At 58.1% G+C, this 23,822-nt stretch overlaps 2 protein-coding genes across 13 annotated transcripts in view; one reads left to right on the plus strand and one right to left on the minus strand.

Annotated features, from left to right (window-relative positions):
* The first annotated feature begins 1,156 nt into the window (after positions 1-1,156).
* SLC5A11 (solute carrier family 5 member 11) lies at positions 1,157-20,166 on the plus strand. The gene is made up of 17 exons (XM_064389966.1): positions 1,157-1,674; positions 2,800-2,906; positions 5,485-5,652; positions 6,440-6,511; positions 7,056-7,160; positions 7,350-7,409; positions 8,639-8,743; positions 10,505-10,610; positions 11,887-11,967; positions 12,441-12,646; positions 13,699-13,834; positions 14,149-14,256; positions 14,518-14,668; positions 14,852-15,020; positions 15,104-15,319; positions 16,292-16,421; positions 18,570-20,166. Exons 1-17 carry the CDS (start codon positions 1,632-1,634, stop codon positions 18,782-18,784), a joined length of 2,178 nt encoding a protein of 725 aa, XP_064246036.1. The 5' UTR covers positions 1,157-1,631; the 3' UTR covers positions 18,785-20,166.
* Positions 20,162-23,822, minus strand: part of ARHGAP17 (Rho GTPase activating protein 17) — a 41,437-nt gene continuing 37,776 nt past the window's right edge. For 3 of the 12 annotated variants that reach the window (XM_064389949.1, XM_064389960.1, XM_064389959.1), the window contains one exon: positions 20,162-21,130. In XM_064389949.1, coding sequence (XP_064246019.1) covers positions 21,000-21,130 — 131 coding nt within the window. In that variant the 3' untranslated portion in view covers positions 20,162-20,999. Of the gene's footprint in view, positions 22,597-23,822 lie in introns of all 12 variants that reach the window. The other 9 variants (XM_064389957.1, XM_064389952.1, XM_064389958.1 and 6 more) reach the window with 5 other exon arrangements.

Consider the following 23,822-nt stretch of genomic DNA (forward strand, 5'->3'; position numbering starts at 1 on the left):
CCTGGGGCGATTTGTCCCCCGTGACACTCGGACAGACGGACAGGAGCAGCTCCCTGTCAGGTGCTGTGCTCCAGCTGGCTCCCAGCAGCCTGCTGGGGCTGCCCGGGGGCTGGAGCAGCTCCGTGCAGAGTCACCCACAGTGTCCCTGGCTGGGCACGTCCCCTCCTTCCCTGGAGGTACCGAAAGCACCTGGAAATACGGCACAGCACCCCGGGGCTGCGCTCCAGGAGCAGGGATCAGCGACCTGCGGGGCTCCCGTGCAGCCTGAGCCATCCTGAAATTCCATTTGGAGTGCTCCACTCCTCCTGCCCCAGGGACCGGCCCAGTGCTGCTGTCACAGCTGCAGGGCAGGGCTGAGCCCATAACCCAGCAGGAATGGTGTCCCTGAGCCCCATTCCCCTCCCTGAGCCCATAACCCAGCAGGAATGGTGTCCCCGAGCCCATAACCCAGCAGGAATGGTGACCCCGAGCCCCATTCCCCTCCCTGAGCCCATAACCCAGCAGGAATGGTGACCCCAAGCCCCATTCCCCTCCCTGAGCCCATAACCCAGCAGGAATGGTGTCCCCAAGCCCCATTCCCCATTCCTGAGCCCATAACCCAGCAGGAATGGTGTCCCCAAGGACCATTCCCCATTCCTGAGCCCATAAACCCAGCAGGAATGGTGTCCCTGAGCTCCAAGCCCCATTCCTGACCCCATAACCCAGCAGGATGGTGTCCCTGAGCCCCATTCCCCTCCATGAGCCCATAACCCAGCAGGAATGGTGACCCCAAGCCCCATTCCCCATTCCTGAGCCCATAACCCAGCAGGAATGGTGACCCCAAGCCCCATTCCCCATTCCTGAGCCCATAACCCAGCAGGAATGGTGACCCCAAGCCCATAACCCAGCAGGAATGGTGTCTCTGAGCCCCATTCCCCATTCCTGAGCCCATAACCCAGCAGGAATGGTGACCCCAAGCCCCATTCCCCTCCCTGAGCCCATAACCCAGCAGGAATGGTGTCTCTGAGCCCTATTCCCCATTCCTGAGCCCATAACCCAGCAGGAATGGTGACCCCAAGCCCCATTCCCCGTTCCTGAGCCCATAACCCAGCAGGAATGGTGACCCCAAGCCCCATTCCCCACGTCCCCACAGCACCCACACCGTTCCCTGCACGGCCCCGCTCTCCTGGCTCTGGTAACCCTCCTGCACACACGAGGTAATTCCTGCCCCGAGCTGGCACCTTTGAGCCTCACTCAGGATTCCTGTGGCAGCCCTGCCCGGGATCATCCTCACAGGAAAGGCTGTCCTTGGAAAGGAAATACCAGCTCGGGCAGCGGGCAGGGCAGGGCAGGGAGCACAGCCCTGGCTGCTCCTGCTCCACAGGTGCCACTTCCACCCCCCGAAATGGTGTCCCTGGAAATCCCACTTACATCCCAAACCCCAGGAGGTTCAGGGGCTTCGTTCTTTTGTGCAAGAAGCCGAGGGGAAAAGACCTCAGAGGGGAAAGGAGCAGCTTGAGCACAAGCAGGTGGGTCAGAGCTGGACACATTGGAACCAGGCAAAGTGGAACCACCTGGGAACCTCCCTCTAAGTGCCTTGATTGTGGTTTGCAGGGCCACGATCTGTAATTACTCCCCAGGTGCCATGAAAGATGCCCAAGGGGCAGAGAAGGATCTCAGCTTTGGGCTGGAAGGGTAAGTCAGGGGGGAAAGGGGGCACAGACTGGGAGGCAGCACAAGACTCCTGGTGCTGCTTTTGCAGGATCCACCTTTAGGAAAATTTGGGGTTTCCAAATCATAGCAGATCAATTAACACATCTCTGATTAACATGGATTAATTAACACATCTCCAATTGCAAGATTCAGAGCTGCAGTTATGTTCATGAGAGCTGTGACTGGGAAACAAGGAGATGAAATACAGACACTGTTTTTTTCACGGAATCATCAAGTTTGCACTGGAAGGGACTTTGAAAACCATCCAACCCTAACCCCTGCCATGGCAGGGACACCTTCTCCTGTCCCAGGCTGCTCCAAGCCCTGTCCAGCCTGGCCTGGGACATTTCCAGGATGGGGCAGCCACAGCTTCTCCTGTGCCAGGGCCTCCCCACGCTCACAGGGAAGAATTTATTCCCAATATCCTGGCTGACCCTGCCCCTGGCAGGCTAAATGCCCTTAGGGGTCACCTGCAGTAAAATCTGTTGGTGACATCAAGGCTGGGATGTGGATTGGGGTGTGAGGGCCCAGTGCCCCTTGTCACCTGCCAGCCAGGGGCTCCTCAGTGGTGCTGCTGGGATCTGAGCACCCAATTCCAGGGGCTGAGGAGCTGCTCCTGCCAGGGTCACTGTGCTGTGAGTGCCACCTCAGCACCGCTCTGTGTGCCTGGCCCTGAGGGTTTGTCAGGGATTTCAGACAGGTGATGCTGAAGATAAAACTCCAGCCAGCTCCCAGAGAGGGACTCGGTTCTGGGATGAACCCACAGCCTCAGCAGCGTGCCACCAACCCCAGCCCACGGGTGGATCCTGCGCTCTGCCAGGCTCGGGCACAAACACAGACACGGGGCTGGCTGTCAGCTCCTCCCTGTGCCACGGGCTGTCAGCCCCAGAGGACATCAGCCCTGATTTTTTATTGTTCTGTGTCCCTCGCATAGCCGCACAGATTGCTTAAGAGAATGGCACTCCGTGGAGTTTGACCCGGGAGCCCTGATAGTGAAAATAATGCACTTCTCACCAGAGCCACGGGAGACCAAAAGAGTAACTTCGGTCAATTAGTTTAACTTTGACTATAAATATTCCTTCTCATTCCTTGTGACCCTGTTAACAGCTCCGCTGGCAAACCCCGATTCTCTGGCAATATTTAAGCTGCCTGTCAGTTGGCAGAGCCCTGCTGGTGCCCGGCGCGGGGAGCAGAATAAGACCCAGCTGAGCGCAGTAAGTTCCCTTTCAGCTTCTACCTCGAGTCGGGAGCTCCGGCGGGGTCGGGCTCTGCTGGGCTGCTCGGGGCCCGGCTGCGGAGGAGGCGGATGGCCCCGGGAACGCTTCAAACCCCCCGAGGAGGGGTCGGCGGTGCCGGGCTGCTCGGAGCCACGTGTGCTGCGCTGCCGATGCTCGGCCGGCCGCAGCAGCTTCATTCCCATGCCGCGGCCGTGCCTTGCTCACAATCTCTGGCGAGGAAAGCGCCGCCGCCTGTGCCAGGCACCGGGGGACAGCGGGCTGTGAGCTGAATTCACAAAACGGGCAAAATTTCCACTGGGCCACGGCGGAGTCGGGATCTGGGGATCCGCGGCGCTGTCGTGCCCCGGGGGGAGCGGGAGCGGCACCGGCGGCACCGCGGGCACCGCGGGCACGTCCCGCAGGGCACCCGCCCTCCCTCCGGTGCCCGGGCACGGCAGGGGCTGCGGGGCTGGGCCCTGCCCGGCACCTCTGGAGGGACAGACGGACACGGCTGTCCCTATGTGCACACCTCTGGAGGGACAGACGGACACGGCTGTCCCTGTGTGCACAGCTCTGGAGGGACAGACAGACACGGGTGTCCCTGTGTGCACACCTCTGGGAGGGACAGGCACAGCCCTGTCCCCCTGTCCGACACCTCTGGAGGGACAGACAGACACGGCTGTCCCCTGCCCGACTCCTCTGGAGGGACAGACAGACGCGGGTGTCCCGGCCCGTCCCGGGCTCGGCCCCGCTGTCCCCGCGCTGTGACCCTGGGCACACTCTGGCGATCCCGGGGGTCCCTCGCAGCCCAGGAGGGTCCCTGATCCCGGGGTTCTGTGCCCTGCTCCGCGGGCCCGGGCTGGAAGGAGCCGGGGGCGCTGGAGGAGTGGAGCAGGGTGAGCAGCTTCCCGGGCTGACATACCAAACCCTGTTTTTCCTCCCCGAGTCAGAGGTTAGGCGTGCCAGTAAAAACTCAGCAGCAGCCAAGACACATCGGCCCTCGAGGAGGTAAGATAGCAGCGGGCTGGCCACCAGTGCCCTGCACCCTGCCCGGAGGGAGCCGGGGTGCAGAGGGATCCAGGGGGCTCACAGAGCATGGAACAGGCTCTGCCGGGGTGCTGAGTGTGCCCAGCCCCAGCCTGGGGCTGGCACCGCTGCCCTCAGCTGGCTCACGGCTCTCCTCCAGCTCTGGCACCTGTGCTGGAGGCTGCAGGGCCAGGATGCAGCTGCCAGCTGTGGGCAGCAGGTGCTGGGGTGGGTCCTGCCCCGGGAACTCCTTATTTACTGCCCGACCTTTGGTAAAAGGATGAGCCTGGTGGTGCTGCAGGAGGCAGGGCAGGCCTTGCCCTCCTCATCCTCCCGCTCCTCACCCTGCTGCTCTCCTGGCTCACCCGCCGGGGTGGCAGCACGCTCTGGGCGAGCCCCCGGGCCACAGGCCAGCTGAGGGCAGGTCCAGCTCGGCTGCACAGCTGGCCAGAGGTGTTGTGGAGCCCGTGGGGCAGGAGAATGCCCCAGCCCAGCTCTGCTGCCCTCGGCTCAGAGGAAGAACTTGTCGGACCGCTTGTGAGTCCGTGCCGGCTGTCGCGGCACCCTCGCCACACCTCCCGCAGCCTTTTGGCAGGGGACAGCTATAAGTGTCCCCTGAGAAGTGCAGAGAGGCCAGAGGAGCCGGCCGGAGGTGCAGGAGGGGACCAGCAGACACCTGGCACAGGTGTGTGGTGACACCGGGGCTGGTGGCTGCTCTCCCCGGGGAACCCAGCAGGGTAAGAGGAAAGATCCCAAACCTGCTCTGTGCAGCCCCGAGGGCTCCTTGGGGACCGACTGTGGCCACTGCTGAGCCAGGGACTGCCCAGGTGGCCTCAGGTGCCTCTCCTGTCCTGCTCTCAGTGTGCCTGACTGAGGGAAGGAGGAAACGGGAAGGAACTGCATTAATTCAAACACCCCTGACCAACCTCCCCACCTGGGCTTCATCCTGCCCCTTCTGCCAAGGGGATGCTCCAGGGAGCCCTTCAGGGACCCCACAGTGCTGCCACACCTCACCATCAGGTGATTCCGGAGAAGAAAATGGGTTTTGTGCTCCTTGGTGACACGTTGCCAGTCTCCGTTCCTGACAAGGAGCAGGGGACAGGGTTCCCTGGCTCAGGAGGGGACCCAAGTGCTCTGCACAGGGCTTGAGCTCATGCTGTGGCAGAGGAGGAGAATGGCAGCACTGCTGGGGCTGTGCATGTGCCACCACACTCTGCTGGGTGTGAGGGACACGTTTCTGGCAGCAGCTCCTCTCTGGGGCCAGTCCTGCCCTGCTGCCCCCAGGCTGTCACCCCCAGCTCTGCCCCTTCCCTCTGCCTGCTCCAGCTGCTTTCACCCTCTCTGTAATGCCCCCATTCCTCACCAGTCAGAAAACCACCCAGGAACTGCACCAGCATCTGCAACTGCAACTGCATCTGCGTGGGGCAGATGGCAGAGGCAGGAGCCTGCCCAGAGCTCTGGCAGCAGCAGCTCCTCGGCACCCTGAACCCCTCCAAGACCAGTCCACCTGCCTGGGGCTTTCCCTGGCCACGTTCCCGTCCTTCCACAGGCGTGTGCAGCAGGACAGAGGCGTGCTCAGGAAGCCATGGAGCCCACCAGCGTGCCCCCCGCCTCTGTGACCCCCTCGTGGGACGTGTTCCCCCAGCAGACCCTGGAGCCCGTGGACATCGCTGTGCTCGTGCTCTATTTCCTCTTCGTCCTCGCCGTGGGGCTCTGGGTGAGCAGAGACTTCCAGAGCTCCCCGTGTGCCCTGCTCTGCTGGACAACGGGGCTGCTTTAGCTGGAATTGGGCTGCTTTCCCCTGCACTCAGCTGGAGGGGGGAGTTCACAGGTTCTCATCCTCCCCTCAGCCTGGGGAGTGCCCTCACTGTCCCTGGGGAGGGCCAGGCCTGTGTTAGCCAAGGTTTTGAGAGCCCTGCTGAGGAAGAGGCTGTCTGAGCACAAACTCTTGCTAACAATGGTGTTTTGTTCATCCAGGAAGGAACTGCTGTCCTATAAATCACCTGTGCTCGTCCACAGGGGTCCTGACAGCAGATTCCTTAAATTATTAACGCTGTCTATATACAGTTAAGGCAGAAGGACATCCTTTGGGATGGCTTTTGTGACGGCCTGGCTGTCAGGAGGCAGAGGGAATAGCTGCTCCTTGGATGGGGTGCACAGCTCAGAGCATTGCACGGATCACCTCTGGGGCAGGGGAGTCACACGTGCAGTGCCCAGCATTCCTCCTGAGTGCTCCTGATACCCAGGATTCTGCAGTTCTTGCCCAAAACTGCTTGCCTTCCTTTCTGCCCTGGAGGGATCGAGTTTGCTGCTTACTCAAAACTTTCCATCAGGGGCCCAGGTGATGGAAAACTTTCTGGGGCTCGGGGCACGTCCCTCAGCCCCAGGATCTGCAGCAGCAAGTGTCCCTCAGGAAAGCCTTCTGCTGCAGCCCAGGGCAGCGGGGGGCTCTGCTGGGCTGGCCTGGGGCAGCCCTGAGCCCGTGCCCCTCTGTGTGCCCGCAGTCCATGTGGAAGACGCAGCGCAGCACCGTCAAGGGCTATTTCCTCGCCGGGGGACAGATGGTCTGGTGGCCCGTGAGTACCCCTGTCCCCTGCCCACGGCCCCGTGCGGCACCAGCGCTGCTGCTGGGGCACTGCCCGCCTCTCCAAACAGGAATGGACAACCAGAAGTTGCTCCTGTGCTTTGCCAGCTTCATGGTGGCTTTTCCCCCAGATTTGAGGCTGCAGGGAGAGGCCCTGACAAAACCTGGCGGCTTCTGGAGATTTCCAGAATTCCCTGGGGGCCCTCAGCTTTGTGCTGAGCCTGTGCTGGCTGGGTGTCTTCTCTGGGCTGGGCTGGTCCCTCAGCAGGTGCTGATGCCACAACCTGACATTCCTACCCGTTCCCCTCACCAATCTCTGCAAGATTGGATGCTTTGGAAGAAGGATGGTCCTGAGCACAAATGGGCAGTGAATGGTGAAAGGAGCTGGAGAGAGGTGCCAGGGCCACCGAACCTGTAGGGAAAAGAAGAAGGTGGCAGAGGCTGACAAGGATTCCCTGTCCTCTGCAGCCAGGAGCGGGGACAGCTTCCCTGTGCCCCCTGTGCCAGGGCCAGAGCTGATTTCTCCCTTTCCCCAGGTGGGTGCATCCCTGTTTGCCAGCAACGTGGGCAGCGGGCACTTCATCGGCCTGGCAGGCTCGGGAGCTGCCTCGGGCATTGCAGCCACAGCCTACGAGTGGAACGTGAGTGGCACAGGCAGATGGAGCCATCCCTGCCATCCCTGCCCTGCCATCCCTGCCCTGGGGGACAGCGGGGCTCAGCCCGCTCCTGCTGTGGGGCTGGCAGTCCCCAGCTGTGGGGACACCTGTGCCAGCCCAGCCCAGAGCCCTGAGCCCCACTCTGACCCTTCCCTTCCCTCCCTCCCTCCACAGGGGATGTTCTGTGTGCTGGTGCTGGCCTGGCTCTTCCTGCCCATCTACATCGCCTCGGGGGTAGGTGTGGGCTGGCTGTGCCTGGGGGAGAGGGATGGAGGGATGGGTGATGGAGGGATGGGTGAGGGATGGATGATGGATGGATGGATGATGGATGGATGATGGATGGATGATGGATGGATGGATGGAGGATGGATGGAGGATGGGTGGATGATGGATGGATGGATGGATGATGGATGGATGGATGATGGATGCATGGATGGATGATGGATGGATGGATGATTGATGGACGGATGGATGGATGATTGATGGACGGATGGACGGATGGATGGATGATGGATGGACGGATGGATGGATGATGGAATGATGGATGGATGGATGATGGATGGAAGGATGGATGGATGATGGATGGATGGATGATGGATGGATGGGGGATGGATGGATGATGGATGGATGGATGGATGATGGATGGATGGATGATGGATGGATGGGGGATGGATGGGTGGATGATGGATGGATGATGGATGGATGGATGATGGATGGATGATGGATGGATGGATGATGGATGGATGATGGATGGGGAATGGATGGATGGATGGATGGATGGATGGATGGATGATGGACGGATGGATGATGGATGGATGATGGATGATGGATGGATGGATGGATGATGGATGGATGATGGATGGATGATGGACGGATGGATGATGGATGGATGATGGATGATGGATGGATGGATGATGGATGGATGGAGGGATGGATGGATGATGGATGGATGGATGATGGATGGGTGGATGATGGATGGATGATGGATGGATGGATGATGGATGGATGGATGGATGGATGGATGGATGATGGATGGATGGATGGATGATGGATGGATGATGGATGGATGGATGATGGATGGATGATGGATGGATGGATGATGGATGGATGGATGGATGGATGGATGGATGGATGGATGGATGGATGGATGGATTCCCTCCGCTGCTCCTGGCGCTGCTCCCCTGGCCCGGCTGGGTGGCAGAGCTGCTGGCAGGGGCTCAGGCTGCCCCCATCCCCTGGCCATGGGCAGAGTCCCTCCATGTCCCCAGCTCGGGGATGGGGACTCACGGTTGATGGAGAGCCCCGTGCAGCATCACGGAGAGCCAAACACCAGCTCGGGGCAGCCCCGGGGCCCTCCTGCCCCTGTCCCTCTGCAAACACCCCCAGCTCCTTGGGGAGCCCCTGGCAGCTCCAGGAGTGCCCCAGGGACCCTCCCACCTTCCCTCACTCCTTTCCCTCTGCAGGTTACGACCATGCCGGAGTATTTGCAGAGACGTTTTGGAGGCAAAAGAATTCAGATATTCCTGGCCATTCTCTACTTGTTCATCTACATCTTCACCAAAATATCCGTGAGTAGGAAAAAAAGAAAAAGGGAAATGGGTTGGGTTGGATTCACTTTGGAAATGTGTGCTGAGCAGTGAGGCTGAGAAAGGCAAGGGTGGCTCTGCCTGGATGAGCACAGAAGGGTTTGTGATCAAACACCCGAGGAAGAGAGGCTCTGTTTTTTTAGAACCTACACAGAACGGAGTAGCTTCTCTTTTTTTGCTCAGTTAGCACCTGAATGCTTGCTGGAGGGAAAGCTGTGTCAGTGTCCTGAGCAATAGTCCACGGAAAGGTGGGGCTGTGAGGGTGGATGTGGTGGTTGTTAGATTTTGCACCCCTGGCAGCTCCCCCAGTTTCTCCCCTTTGCACATTTATTGCCTGTGCAGACACCAGGTGCTGTTATGGCAGGATGGATGAGCTGGGACAGGGTTGGAAGGAAACTCTTCATTCCTTTATTGCACCTGTTTGAATAAATAACTGAATCAAGCCTTGCACAACAGCTCGGTGGCTGTTCATTAACTGGATCCAGGGCACGGATCCCTGGAACAGACAGATCCCTGCTGGGGTTTTTCCTGTCCCAGAGGGGGACACGGTGTCCGACCCTGCCTCTGAACCTCCCAGATCTTCTGACAAAGGCTTGGAGTGCCAGGACACTGGGAATGGCTCCCCACAGCCAGAGGGCAGGGCTGGATGGGACATTGGGCAGGAATTCTTCCTGGGAGAGATGTGAGGCACAGGTGCCAGAGCAGCCCCTGGATCCCTGGCAGTGCCCAGGCCAGGCTGGACGGGGCCTGGGACAGTGGGAGGTGTCCCTGCCATGGCAGGGGTGGCACTGGGTGGGCTTTAGGGCCCCTTGAACCTCCAGGGTTGTATGGAGTGGGTGTGAGTGCTGGGGTTGGGATGGCACCGATGGGGAAGGCTCAGCTTCCCCCCAGATCAAAGGGCATTGATCCATCTCCATCTGTGGGGATGCCTGCCAGTGCAGCTCCTGTGCCCGGGCTGTTTTACCCCTCCTGCCCTCCCCTGGCCCATCCTGGAGCTCTCTATCCCGCAGCATTCTCACCGTGCTGCAGAGCGGGCTGGGCAGGGCAGGGCTGGCCCTGGGGACACTGCTGCTGGTCACCCTGTCCCCAGGGCAGCAGGGACAGCTCCCGGGGCAGCCGGGCAGGGGGTGCAGGGCAGATTCCCCAGCCCAGCTCCCCACCCTGGGCTTGGGGAAAGGGAGAGGCTCACCCCACCCTTTGTCCCAGAGCTGGGCACGTCCCCTCTGGTGACAGCCCTGCCACCCCCCGCTGTCACCACTGCAGTGACAAACTGCTCAGGAATGGCCCTGGTCCTGCTGTGGGGGCAGCTGCGGCTGGGGGGCCAGGAACAAACCAGGCTGGTCCCAGTAAAGGGGGCTGGGGGCGGACTGGGGACACTGGGAGGGGCTGGGTGGTGCTGCTCTGCAGTGTGTGACAGTGACAGTGCTGTCCCTGCAGTGTGTGACAGTGACTGCTGTCCCCTCAGTGTGTGACAGTGACAGTGCTGTCCCTGCAGTGTGTGACTGTGACAGTGATGTCCTGCAGTGTGTGACAGTGATGTCCCTGCAGTGTGTGACAGTGACGTCCCTGCAGTGTGTGACAGTCTCTCTGCTGTCCCCTCGGTGTGACAGTCTCTCTGCTGTCCTGCAGTGTGTGACAGTCTCTCTGCTGTCCCCTCGGTGTGACAGTCTCTCTGCTGTCCTGCAGTGTGTGACAGTCACTCTGCTGTCCCCTCGGTGTGACAGTCTCTCTGCTGTCCTGCAGGTGGACATGTACGCCGGGGCCCTGTTCATCCAGCAGGCCCTGCACTGGGACCTGTACATCGCCGTGGCCGGGCTGCTGGCCATCACTGCCGTGTACACCGTGTCTGGTGGGTGCTGGGGACACCCTGACCTGACCTGACCAGCACTGACCCTGCCCCAGACCTTCCCCAGACCCTGCCACTGGCCCTGACCTGCCCCAGACCCTGCACTGACCAGCACTGACCCTGACCAGCACTGACCCTGCCCCAGACCTTCCCCAGACCCTGCACTGAACCTGTCCCTTCCTTGTCCAGACCCTGCACTGACCCTGACCTGCCCCAGACCCTGTAGTGACCAGCACTGACCCTGACCCTGACCAGCACTGACCGTGCCCCAGACCTTCCCCAGACCCTGCACTGACCCTGTCCAGACCCTGCCACTGGCCCTGACCTGCCCCAGACCCTGTAGTGACCAGCACTGACCCTGACCCTGACCAGCACTGACCCTGACCAGCACTGACCCTGCCCCAGACCTTCCCCAGACCCTGCACTGTCCCTGTCCCTGTCCCTGTCCTGTCCAGACCCTGTCCCTGCCCTGCCCACTCAGCTGAGCCATTCGAGTGTCCCAGGCCAGGCTGGGCAGGGCTGGGAGCACCTGGGGCAGTGGGAGGTGTCCCTGCCATGGCAGGGGTGGCACTGGGTGGGCTCTGAGGTCCCTTCCCACCCAAGCCATTCCAGGACTCTGTGATTTGTGCCACGCACTATGTCCTGCCCCACAGCAGCCTGGTTTTGCCATGAGTATGGATACTGGGGTGGGAAAGCCATAGAAAATTCACCTTTTTAGAAGAAATTGCCCAGTGAGGGTAAGTGAGCGCTCCTGAGGGGCTGCCCCAGGTGGGTGCAGGTCGCTCTGCCCCAGGAGAAGCTCTGCAGGGCATTCTCAGGGTGCATTCCCCTGTTCCCCGGGCTCCCGGAGGTGTGAGGGATTTGCAGCACAATGAGTGTGTAATGCAGAAAGGCTCCGGGCTTGGATGCCCTTTCAGGGCTTAGGAGTGGCCAAATGGAGAACAGCCACACAGAAACCCCAGACAAATAAAGGTTATTCCTTTCCCAGTGATGAAAAATCCCACCCCCTTTTTTCCCCTCCTCCTTTTCCAGCTTGAGCTTTGTTTCAGAGCTTTTCCATGTATTTCCCGTAGAACTACTTCTGTTTTTGGCTTGTAGTGACAAAATAGTGACTCATGGTGACTCCAGTCCTGAGGAATTCCAAGGAGTCATCAGCCAAGGTTGCCCCCAGCCAGGCTGGGGCTCAGCTCGTGCTGCTGGGCAAGACCCTGTGCAAAGTGTGGAAGGATGTGGCAGGACAAGCCCGGCTGACCCCAGACTGTGGCTCTGTGCTCTGCAGGTGGCCTGGCAGCTGTGATCTACACGGATGCCCTGCAGACCCTCATCATGCTCATCGGGGCCCTGTCCCTCATGGTCTTCAGTGAGTGCTGTCCTGGGGCTGACAGGAGCCTCATCACCTTAAACACTGGGGAGAAATTAGGGAGAAATCCTCTTCTCTAGAGGGTGGGCAGGCCCTGGCACAGGTGCCCAGAGCAGCTGGGGCTGCCCCTGGATCCCTGGCAGTGCCCAAGGCCAGGTTGGATGGGGCTGGGAGCAACCATGGGATGGTGGAAAGTGTCCCTGCCATGGCAGGGGTGGCACTGGGTGGGATTCAAGGTGGCACTGGGTGGGCTTTAGGACCCCTCCCAACCCAAACCACGGCAGGACTCTGTGATTCCACAGGACAGGCAGCACCTGCTCCAGCCAGCAGCGAGTGCCTGCCCTTCCCCAGCCCAGAGGGGGGTCAGGAGCTGCTGATTTTTAAGGAATACTTGTGGAGCATCATCCCCAGAGACTGGAATCAGAGTCCTGCCCTGGGGGGGTGCAGTAACAGCTTCTCACGACCCTTTTCAGGTTTTATTGAAGTTGGTGGCCTTGAAGGTTTACAGGAAAAATACTTTGATGCCATTCCCAGCATCCGCAGGGAGAACAGCAGCTGCGGCCTGCCCAGGGAAGATGCTTTCCACATCTTCCGAGACCCCGTGAGCTCCGACCTGCCCTGGCCAGGCGTGCTGCTGGGAATGACCATCCCCTCCCTGTGGTACTGGTGCACAGATCAGGTGGGTCGCTGTGGTTCCTGTGGCGGGGTGGATCCCGCTACACACCTGGGGGCTGCCGCCTCACCTGGACTGATTTTCTGAGGGGGATCATCAGTAAAATGTTATTTTACCATCGGCAAAATCAGATGGTTAAGTCCTAAAGAAGGAAATATTGATATTAAATATATTTGTTTTACATATATTCTATTAATATAAATATACTGATATGTTAAATATATGAAAATAGAATATATATTTTATATATATTATATATTATATTTTATATATTATATTTTTATATAATATTATAATAAAATATATAATATATAATATATAATATATAATATGATATGTTATATTTTTATATATCAGTATATTTCTATATTCTATATTCTATATTATATATTATATAGATGATATATAAATATACTGATATATAAAAATATAATATATATTATATATATTATATATAATATATTACACCTATATTTATATTAAATATATACTATTGATATTAAATACAACTAAGTATTAATAATAATCTCTGTGGAAAAAGGGGTAAGAATGTGTTTGTGTGTTAATCCCAGTCTATAAAGAAGTCTTTTGTTTGTTTAACTTGATCCTTCTGTTCCTTGTGAGCCACCTGTGGATTTCTTCTCTCACCTTTCCCGGGTCTGGCTCCCACCCCTCCCAGTGGCACCGTCAGAGCCCGGGACCTGCAGCCCTAAAACACCTCCTGCTGCTCCAGCTGTGCTTTCTTGCTCTCTTATTTGCTGTGCCCATTTCAGCTCAGTGCTGCTCCTTGGCCAGGCTCCTCCACAGGGCCAGGGCAGTCCCAGAGCAGGAGAATGGAAATCCTGGTTCTGGGTAGGAGAGGGTCAGGCCCTGCAGCACCGAGTCAGTGCCTGTGCCTCTGAACGGAGCCAGGACCAAAGCTGTGCTCCAGAGGCACAGCCAGGCCCTGTGATCACCCTGTGAGACCTGCAGAGTTCAGTGGAGATCAAAGCCAGGGTCCTCCACCCCAGGCAGCTCCTGCTGCTGGCAGCCAACCAAACCCATTCCTTCATTCCTAGGTCATTGTTCAGAGGTCCCTCGCTGCCAAAAACCTCTCCCACGCCAAAGGAGGCTCCTTGATGACCTCCTACTTGAAGATTTTGCCCCTCTTTATGATGGTAATGCCAGGCATGATCAGCCGGGTTCTCTTCCCAGGTAAGTGCTGGGGGAGGTCTCTCCCCTGCTCTGGCTGGGCCAGCTGCAGAGCTGGAGAAGCCTCTCCTCAACCAGGGAGAGCTCCCAGTGCATCCAATGCCCAACACACGAGGAAATGTCCTTCCAGTTAGGAGCTGGAGGGTGCAGGTCCTGGAGAGCAGCCCCAGACAGCCCTGTGCTGAGCTGTCACTGCTGGGAGCCCCCAGGCTCTCCAGGAATTCCCTCAGAAAACACTTTACAACACTCAGCAGAGGAGATCAGGGACACTGCTGTGCCTGGGAGTGCTGCCTCTCACTCCACACTGCTTCTTTCAGATCTGGTGGCTTGTGCGGACCCAGAAATTTGCCAAAAAATCTGTGGCAACCCCTCTGGCTGTTCTGATATTGCTTATCCCAAGCTGGTGTTGGAGCTCCTGCCCGTGGGTAAGAGCCTGGTGATGGTTCTGGCACTGGTGGGGTTGGCACGTGGCAGCCACAGGCGCCTGGGAGGGAAGCTGAGAGAGGCAAAGAGCGTGGAACTGTCGTTTAGTGGGGTTTGTGTGGGGAGAACCTGTCACTGTCATTTTGAATTGGAGCTAAAACCAGTTTTACAAGTCTGTTCTAGCCCACAGAAGAGCTCGAGGCCACCCTGCAGCGGAGCCTCTGAGGGTTCCTCAGGGTGGCTGTGCCTCTCCTCGTTCCCAGGGCTCAGGGGCCTGATGATGTCCGTGATGATAGCAGCCCTCATGTCCTCCCTGACTTCCATCTTCAACAGCTCCAGCACCATTTTCACCATGGACCTCTGGAAACACTTCCGCCCTCGCTGCTCCGAGTGGGAGCTGATGATCGTGGGCAGGTGGGGACAACTGGGATGAGCTGGGCGGGAGCCTGGGTGCCTGGCACAGCTGGCACAGCTGCTGAGGTGGCACACCCTGCCCAGCCCGGGCAGCACCGCAGCAGAGGCACCGTGGGTGGGACACCGTGGTCACCCCGAGCAGCAGGGCCTGGGCTGACAGCAACGATCCTCTGTGCCACTCAGGGTGTTTGTGCTGCTGCTGACCGTGGTGTCCATCCTGTGGATCCCCCTGGTGCAGGCTGGCCAGGGCGGGCAGCTCTTCATCTACATCCAGTCCATCAGCTCCTACCTGCAGCCGCCCGTGGCCGTGGTCTTCATCCTGGGCTGCTTCTGGAGGAGGGCCAACGAGAAGGTAGGGGCTGTGCCGGCCCGGGAGCAGCCCTGCAGCCTGCCGGGCGCTGCTGCAGCACGGAATTGCCTCCCTTCCCTCGCCAGGGTGCCTTCTGGGGGCTGCTGGTGGGGCTGCTGCTGGGCGCCGTGCGCCTGGTGCTGGATTTCGCCTTCCCCGAGCCGCGCTGCGGGGAGCCCGACGGCCGCCCCGGCCTGCTCAAGTACATGCACTACCTCTACTTCTCCATGGTGCTGGGGGCCGTCACCACCCTCACCGTGCTCCTGGTCAGCCTGGCCACCGAGCCCCCGGCCCCCGAAATGGTGCGTGTCCCCCCCTGTGCTCCCTCAGCCCTAAACGCCTTCCTGGGTGCCCCTCGCTGCATCCCCGGGGGGATGAGCTGCAGGGTGAGCCCCTGTCCATTCTGGGTTTGTGGCACAGTGACCCCTCCTCTGCTGCAGCCCCTTTGCTGCTCTTTCTGACTTGGGGCACATAAATCCCACCCTGGGCACTGCTCAGCAGCAGATTCCAGCAAGAGCTGTTGTTAAGTTCAAGCTTGGGTGTTTCATCCATGACAAATCAGCCTTTTCCCCTCTATTTCCCAAGAAATTCCAGCTTCTGGGTCATCTTTGCCAACTATCTTACTAACTTAGCGAGGAAACACTTTTACTCACAGAAAGAGAAACCCCGTGCAGGGACACCTCTCCTCTGGAGCAGGTTTGTGCAGTTTGGCTGTTTGCAGTTTGTCCTGGTGCTGGGGCTGCAGGAAGGCCCCGAGAGCAGAAAGGAGGGGCAGGGGGGCTGCAGAGCTCACACAGCAGCTCATCCTCATCCTCAGTTCAGGACTAACCCCAAACTCAGAAATGGCCAGCAAGGGAGGTGCTGCAGGTGTGTGAGCAGCCCAGAGCTCACCTGCCCTCCCTGGAACAGCTTTTCCTCACCTCCAGCCTGAATCTTTCAGCTTTACGTGGTGCTCATCCCTCTCTATCCACGCTGCCATTGAGAACATCCCTCTATAATGTCCGTTAGATATCTGAAGGAAAAAAAACCCCTATTTCCCACCCCCAGTTCAAGGCAGCCCTCCCTGGCCACAATTTCTGCTCTTTTTGCCCCTCCCTGAGCTGCTGTGCCCAGGGACAGTCCCACACCGAGCTGTCCCTCGGCACAGACCTCACAGACCCTTTTCCTGGGTGGAGGAGGAGCAGCTGCCGTGCTCCAGGGGACACCCCCCGGTGCTGCCGGGCAGGAGGGGATTCGGCCGGGCAGCCCCTGAGCAGCTCTCTCCATGCCATCAGATCAGCCGGCTCACCTGGTTCACCCGCGGGGATGCTCCGGCCGGGCAGGAGGGGGCAGCCCCCGGCCCCGGCGCTGCCAAGGAGCCGCTGCAGCTGGAGCTGGGCCCCGAGAGCTCCGAAGGGAACAAAGGTCAGTGACCCCCAGCCACAGCCCCTTCCAGCGGCCCGCAGGACAGGGAACCTTCAAACTCCCTCCTCTGGAGCTCTGGAGCTTCAGGGTGTGCTGGAAGAATCGTGGAGTTAAAGAACAGAGACTCTGCTGGGTGGGGAGGGACCCCGAGGGTCATCCAGCCCAGCCCTGGCCCTGCACAGACCCCAGCAATGCCACCCAGCATCCCTGCAGTGCTGGCCAAGGCTCCTGGAGCTCTGGCAGTGCCCATTCCCTGCGGAGCCCGGGCAGTGCCAGCCCCTCTGGGGCAGAGCCTTTCCTGATCTGCAGCCTGAGCCTCCCTGGCCCAGCTCCAGCCCTGCCCTGGTCCTGTCCCTGCCCCAGAGCTGAGCTGGGAGCTGCCCCTCGGGAGGAGCTGCAGGGCACAGGGAGCTCTGGCCTCCATCTCCTCCTGTCCAGGGCAGAAAGGCTCTACCTGACATTTCACCTAAGCAGGAGTTCAGTCTCTGTTCCTGCTCTGGATGGCATTCCAAAAGCTTGGAACAAAGGAGCTGGAGGGGACACAGAGCCATGGCCACTGTCCCGTGGCTGGGGCTGTGGCACCTGCTGCCAGAAGTGGCTGGAAAAGGGGAGGGTGGAGGAAAGCACAGCAATGTTGATGAAATTCCCTTTGTTTTCCAGCGGTGTTCTCTGATCAGCTCTAGCAGCAGGGAGAGCCCAGAGCCCTGGGCCGGGCTCTTGGCAGAGCAGAGAGGGAGGATGTGTGTGGTTCAAAGCTGGTGCTGTCAGGAGTGGCAGAGCCATGTGCAGAGCTCCTGTGCATTCTGCAGCCGTGGTTCCATCCGTTGTTTTTTGCCAGGCTCACCCTGTTTATGTAACGGGTCAGCTTCGCTGCTGTCCCTTTGATCTGTGACAAGCTGTTGTGGGTTAATGAGTTATGGGGCAGCTCCCCTGCTGCTGGGAAGTCTCACACTCGCTGGACATGAGCGTTGCCTTCCACGTTTAATGATGTGTCCCATGTGAGGCACCTGGGAGCCCAGGCTCCAGGTGTGGCAGGGATGGACCCCAGCAGCACTCACCTGAGGGGCACCAGGCAGCTGCAGCTCGCTTTTGGGGTTGGTTTATCGTTCCCATGGCTGCTGGGGAGAGCAGAAGCTGAGCTCAGAGTGCAGGGAGGAGGGAACTGGTGCTGGCTGGAGGGTGGAACTGGTGCTGGCTGGAGAGTGGAACTGGTGCTGGCTGGAGAGTGGAACTGGTGCTGGCTGGAGAGTGGAACTGGTGCTGGCTGGAGGGTGGAACTGGTGCTGGCTGGAGGAGGGAACTGGTGCTGGCTGGAGGAGGGAACTGGTGCCGGCTGGAGAGTGGAACTGGTGCCGGCTGGAGAGTGGAACTGGTGCCGGCTGGAGAGTGGAACTGGTGCCGGCTGGAGGGTGGAACTGGTGCAGCTGGAGGAGGGAACTGGTGCTGGCTGGAGGAGGGAACTGGTGCTGGCTGGAGGGTGGAACTGGTGCCGGCTGGAGAGTGGAACTGGTGCCGGCTGGAGGGTGGAACTGGTGCCGGCTGGAGGGTGGAACTGGTGCCGGCTGGAGGGTGGAACTGGTGCCGGCTGGAGAGTGGAACTGGTGCCGGCTGGAGGAGGGAACTGGTGCCGGCTGGAGAGTGGAACTGGTGCCGGCTGGAGGAGGGAACTGGTGCCGGCTGGAGAGTGGAACTGGTGCTGGCTGGAGAGTGGAACTGGTGCTGGCTGGAGAGTGGAACTGGTGCTGGCTGGAGGGTGGAACTGGTGCCGGCTGGAGGAAGGAACTGGTGCCGGCTGGAGGAGGGAACTGGTGCTGGCTGGAGAGTGGAACTGGTGCTGGCTGGAGAGTGGAACTGGTGCCGGCTGGAGAGTGGAACTGGTGCTGGCTGGAGGAGGGAACTGGTGCTGGCTGGAGAGTGGAACTGGTGCAGCTGGAGGAGGGAACTGGTGCTGGCTGGAGAGTGGAACTGGTGCTGGCTGGAGAGTGGAACTGGTGCTGGCTGGAGAGTGGAACTGGTGCTGGCTGGAGGATGGATCTGGTGCAGCTGGAGAGTGCCAGTGCAGTGTTCAGCAGAGAGCAGGGCTGTCTCTGCACCAAACCCTGCTCTCCAGCTGGGCTGGCCAGGCTCATCCCTCACCTCCTGTTGCAGGTGCAGCCGAGGCCAAGGGCAGCTCCAAGCTGCTGAGCACCTTGCTGTGGCTCTGCGGGATGGAGCGCAGGCAGGAGCCTGCTGAGAACGTGCCCAGGGCTGAGCCCCTGCCCCTGGCGGCCCTGGAGGAGGAGCCGCTGGTGAAGCACGTCCTGAACATCAACCTGCTCCTGTGTGTGTGTGCTGGGGTCTTCCTCTGGGCGTACTTCGCATAGCCAGGGGGCTGCCAGTGCCCACAGCACCACCTAATCCTAACTGGTGTACATATTAATGATTAGCAGAGGGTTAATGTAATTCTTAATGCTTTCTAAATTTTATTTCTTTATTTAAGACATTTTAAAGACGTAATATTTTCCTTATTTCTAATGGGGGCCTGGCTGTGCCCACTTGGCACTGGCACCGTCAGACCCCACCCGGCACCAACCAGCTGAGGAAGGTTGGTTTGGTTATTTTAAATATTTAATTTTGCTCTTTGGCCTTAGAGCACTGCCTGGAATTCAGGAAGTCTGGAATCTCTTCTTATTTATGCCTCTATAACCAGCTACAACCACTTGGGTTCCCTCTGGTTCAGCCCTGAGGGACAGGAGTGACACCTCGAGTGCCCAGAGCAGAGCCAGGGGCTGTTCCCTGGGCTCTGGTGTGCCCCTGGCCCAGCTGTGCCCGTTCAGCTCCTTCCCTGTGTGCAGTGAGTGCTGAAGGGCCTGCCTGGGACCACTGACACTCCAATGGCAGCACCAGCACCCAGCGTGGAAACTGCCCCACAACTGCTGCTGGGGCCACCCGCAGGACCTGAGCCAGCCAAACCCACCAGCTGTGCCAGGGCAGAGGTGCCAGGGCCAGCCCCTCATGGCCTGGGCAGCCACAGCCCTTCTGGAGTGCCTGAGCAGAGAGCCCTGGGCTGGGACCACCACTGGCCCTGGGCTGGGACCACCAGTGACCCTGGGGACCACCACTGGCCCTGGGCTTTGTGCACCTGCAGAGAAACATTAAAGAGTGAGAGCTGGTCCCTGCCTGCCTGGACTCTGTGGGGATGGGGGGGCTGCCAAGACCTCTGGGCCCCAAGCTCCTGGAGCCCCCCAGCTGCCCTGCTGCCTGCAGAGCCTGCTCCCCTCCCCAGCCTGCTGGGGCTCCCCAGAATTCACTGAACACTGCAGGGTCAGAGCAAAGCTCACCCCAGAGCTGCCAGCACTCCATGTGCAGGCAGTGACAGCAGGCAGGAGCACCTGGGCACCTGCAGCAGCTCACAGAGTCAGGAAATCCTCTTGTTAAAGCACACAAAGGGAATTGGCACTGGGGGATCCTTCCTGAGCCTGTGAAACGCTGCTGGAAACCTGGGGGAGAGAGGCACTGACAGTCTGGGGGACAAACATCAAAATCAGGCACAGGATGGAGTCTGTGGCTCTTCAAACTGAACTCAGAGTCACAAAGATTTGTTACAGGGCTGCTGTGGTGACAGAGGAAGGTCTCAGTGCTCCCTCTGAAGTCCTTAAGGGAAAACCAAGCTGAGCAGCCAGTGACTCCAAGCTACAGTCCAGGGGATCACTGTGACCTTCAGGACCCAGTGGAAGCAACAAAACTAGAATAAAGATGCCTTAAGTTGACAAAAAACAATCTTTAATTTTATAAATGTTCACTCAACTTCTGAATCCAAACAGCTGTTTCAAAGTTCTTTCAAAATTCAACCGTTTTCAACAAAAGCACAAACCCCATTTCCACGGTTTCCTCGTGAAACAGTTGCCAGTTGCACATGAACAAAGCAGGTTAATACAAATAACTATGAAATCAGGGTAAGTACTGATCCTAAGTAGCAATGAAATGATTAAAGAGACAGAAGTTCCTCCTACAGCACGACAGTCCTTCGAGGCACTGGATGCATCCACAGTTCCACAGGTGACTGAGAACCAGCAGTCACCACCAGCACTGGGGCAGGGCTTGCTTCATGGCCTGGGGGGAATCTGCAGCAAATCCGAGAGGGAATGTCCCTTGGGAGGCAGCTCCTGGGACGGGCTAAGAACTACAAGGACCTCTAACCGTGCCGTGGCAAGGATTATTTCCGTAATACAGACATGCACTTTAAATAACTAACCTTCTTATTCTTTTGGAATTTCTGCTAACACCACCTGTAGCAGCACTGACCACGCTTCCTAGGCGAGTTCCTGCAGGAATTCATTCCTTCCATCCAAGAGTTTGAAAACCGTTGTCCAGACCCAGATCATTAAACTTCTTCTGAGGGCGAAACCGGAGCGCGGCCAAAGGCTGGGCTCGGTTTCCTGAGAGGTCTCCTCCAACCTCGGCCACCCTGGAGCTCAGTGTCCCCACGCGGCCCCAGGGCCAGCTCTGCCCGGCCGTGGCACGCTGCAGAAGAAGCCTTTCCCTGTCAGGTCTGTGGTTTTCCCCCCGGAGAGGAGCCAGGGAAGCCGGAGCGCCGCGTCACAGCGCCGTGCTCTCCGTGTCATTGTCAATGTCCAGCAGCAGGTGGTTGTGCAGCTCTCTGCCCGCCAGCTCTGCAGGAAGCTCTGGAGGAGGGTTTGGAAGTGGCTCTGGAATACTGGAATTAGAGTCTGCACAAAAAGGGAACAGCAAGTTTAGCAGCCGGGCCAGGGCCAGCTCACTCAGTCGGGGGGTCCTGGGCATCTCCTTAGACAGAGAAGGGAAAGCAGAGATCAACGAAGGCTCTGGGCACAGAGCTGGCCCCGTGGGCACACAGGGCTGAGCCCAGCTGGGCAGCTGGGACTGCTCCTCCTACAGCCCCTGGGCCAGGCCTGGGCAGAGGAACAGAAACCCTCTTCTTCCTGAGGGAGGGAGGGAGGACACCAAGCCTGACTTAGGCTCAGATTCCTCAGTGCCCCTGGAGAGCTACTCTGGACTTTCATGTCCAACACTCAGCAAAATGATCTGGCACCTAAATCATCCAGCAGGGAACAGCACCTGTGACTCTGAGAAGCAACAGGAACAAGGATGGTGTCACAAGTTATGTACACCAAGTGCAGATTAAACCTCTCTCCTGTGTACACAGGGCATGTCATGGTCTTTGCCTCTTCTGAGGAGGATTTTGTTCAAGCCAAGGTGTCAAAAAAGGATCTCTGCTGCATCTCTGGTGACTGACTGCCCTGGCAGCTAGAATTATCAGACCAGAAAAACCCCTAGCAGCTCAAAGAAAGGTAACTGAAAATCTTGTCAGGATTTTGGAAAGCTGATTTACAATGTGCCATGACATCCCTTACTGCAGTCCAGCAGCTGCTCCACATAGGAAGTCATTTAGATCGCTTAAATCAACAAAAAATCCAAATAAATGCCTTGTTTTCAAGCACAGGAGGTGCAGACAGGCATCCTAGAGAGACTGGGACTCATAACTCAAGCACGAAATCCTGGAGTTAACCCAGAAGTTACTGCAGAAAAGCTCAAGTTGGAGGTTTCTGAGCTGATTGACCTGGAAGAGGGGGAAGCAGCCCCTGAGTGCAGCCTGCCCTGCTCCTGAGCCCCCAGGCTGCAGGGATCTGGGACCCTGCACAGAGCAGCTGAACCCCACCCTGGCCTGGCACTGAGCACGAGCTTCAGCCCCAGACCCCCAAATGGGCTGGAAGGCACCTTACACCCCACCCCACCCCAGGCTGGCACGGGCAGGGGCACCCAGCAGCCTGAGCCCCTGCAGCAGCTCTCTGGGAGGCTGTGGCACCGGGGGAGCACTTGTGACACAGCACAGGGACACTGGTGACAGCGGTGACAGCAGGAGGCTCTGCAGGGACACAGCAGCTCTGCGCTCCTGCACACGGCACAGCACAAGGGACAGTGGCCAGGGCACAGCAAGAGCTTCACATTCTGCTCTCCAGGGCTTAGTGGGTTAATGGGAGCAGCAGCAGCCCCTCTCTGGCCATGCCAGGGACACACGCAGCAGGGCACTGGGGGGTTAGTCGTTAGCACACACATCATTAGCAATTAGCAATTAGCAACAGTGTCGGCCAATCAGGGGCCTTTTCCTTACCATTGCACTTGCCAATACAGTTCCTACTGAATGCTGGTCAAACATCTGGATTATTTAATAAAACCTTTGATTAGAATATTCTAGGGCTTCTTACTTGAACACCCTAAACAGAATTTGAGGCATTACTAAAGCCCAGTACCTGGACAAGGGAGCCAACAGTACAGGGGTTATGATGAGGATTGCTGGCACCTTAATTTTGTCCCCTCATTCCACTCGTTAAGGTTCAAATTAAAACCAGCAGCTGCACATTGTGAATTAGTGAGTCTGTAAGTGCTTTTATGTGCAGGTGTGAATATTAGAGCAGACACTCTCATGTGACAGGTGGTGGTGTTAATTCAGATTATTAATCCTTTAAAAACACATTGATCTGGAGAAGGTGGATGCTTTAGCATGGAGTGTACTGCTGCAGGTGAGCCTGAGAGTCACTTCAACCCCTCCCCAAGGGATTTTAGCTGAACAGGCTGGATCTTCCAGGTCCCTTCACCAGTTTTGGAGAGAACCCTCCCTCAGCAGCTTTCCTGTGCCAGTTCTCCTGCGTGGCAGCTCCCATCCTGTTCACAGCACACACCTGGGCCACTCTGCTCTGCTTTGCAGCCCCTCTGGCAGGTGTTTGCCGTGCCCAATCCTCATGAAGAGCCGCAGCTGGATGCTAATTACAAGATCAGGATTTCTCCCATTAAACTGGGGTAAAACAAACCCTCCCTGTCTGCCACCATTGAAGCAATTTCCTCAGAACCAGGAAAACCCTAAAGTGAAAATAAATATGGTCAAACTGTGGAACACTTGGAAATTTAGATTAAGTCTTTCCTGGAAGTTTGATTCACTAGCACAGCTGCTGCTGTTAACTTCACTGTCAAGTGCTGTCAGGACTCAGAGCCCAGCCCCACTTCTGACTTCAGCTTGGGAGTGAATTATCCTCATATTTTAAATATACTGACAAAAGTACAATCAGAAGTCAGTTGTTTTAAGAATCAAAGCTACTTTCCAGTTGCTTAAGCAGCTCATTTACTACAGGATTGTTCATGGAACCCCAAAATGAGCAGGGACACCTCCCACCATCCCAGGTTCCTGGCCTTGGACACCTCCAGGGATGCAGGGCAGCCCCCAGGCCACCTCCTTCTCCAGTTAACAGAAACCCCAAACCTGAGTGATTTCCAGCCTGACTTCCAGCCTGTTTTCAGTGTCCTGTGCTGCTCTCCTCAGGCAGGCAGCCCGAGTCCCCAGCTGTGGCAGGGCTCAGGAGGAGCAGCAGCAGCCAGGGCCCCCAGCCC

Source organism: Passer domesticus, chromosome 15, assembly GCF_036417665.1.
Source record: "Passer domesticus isolate bPasDom1 chromosome 15, bPasDom1.hap1, whole genome shotgun sequence".
Taxonomy (NCBI): domain Eukaryota; kingdom Metazoa; phylum Chordata; class Aves; order Passeriformes; family Passeridae; genus Passer; species Passer domesticus.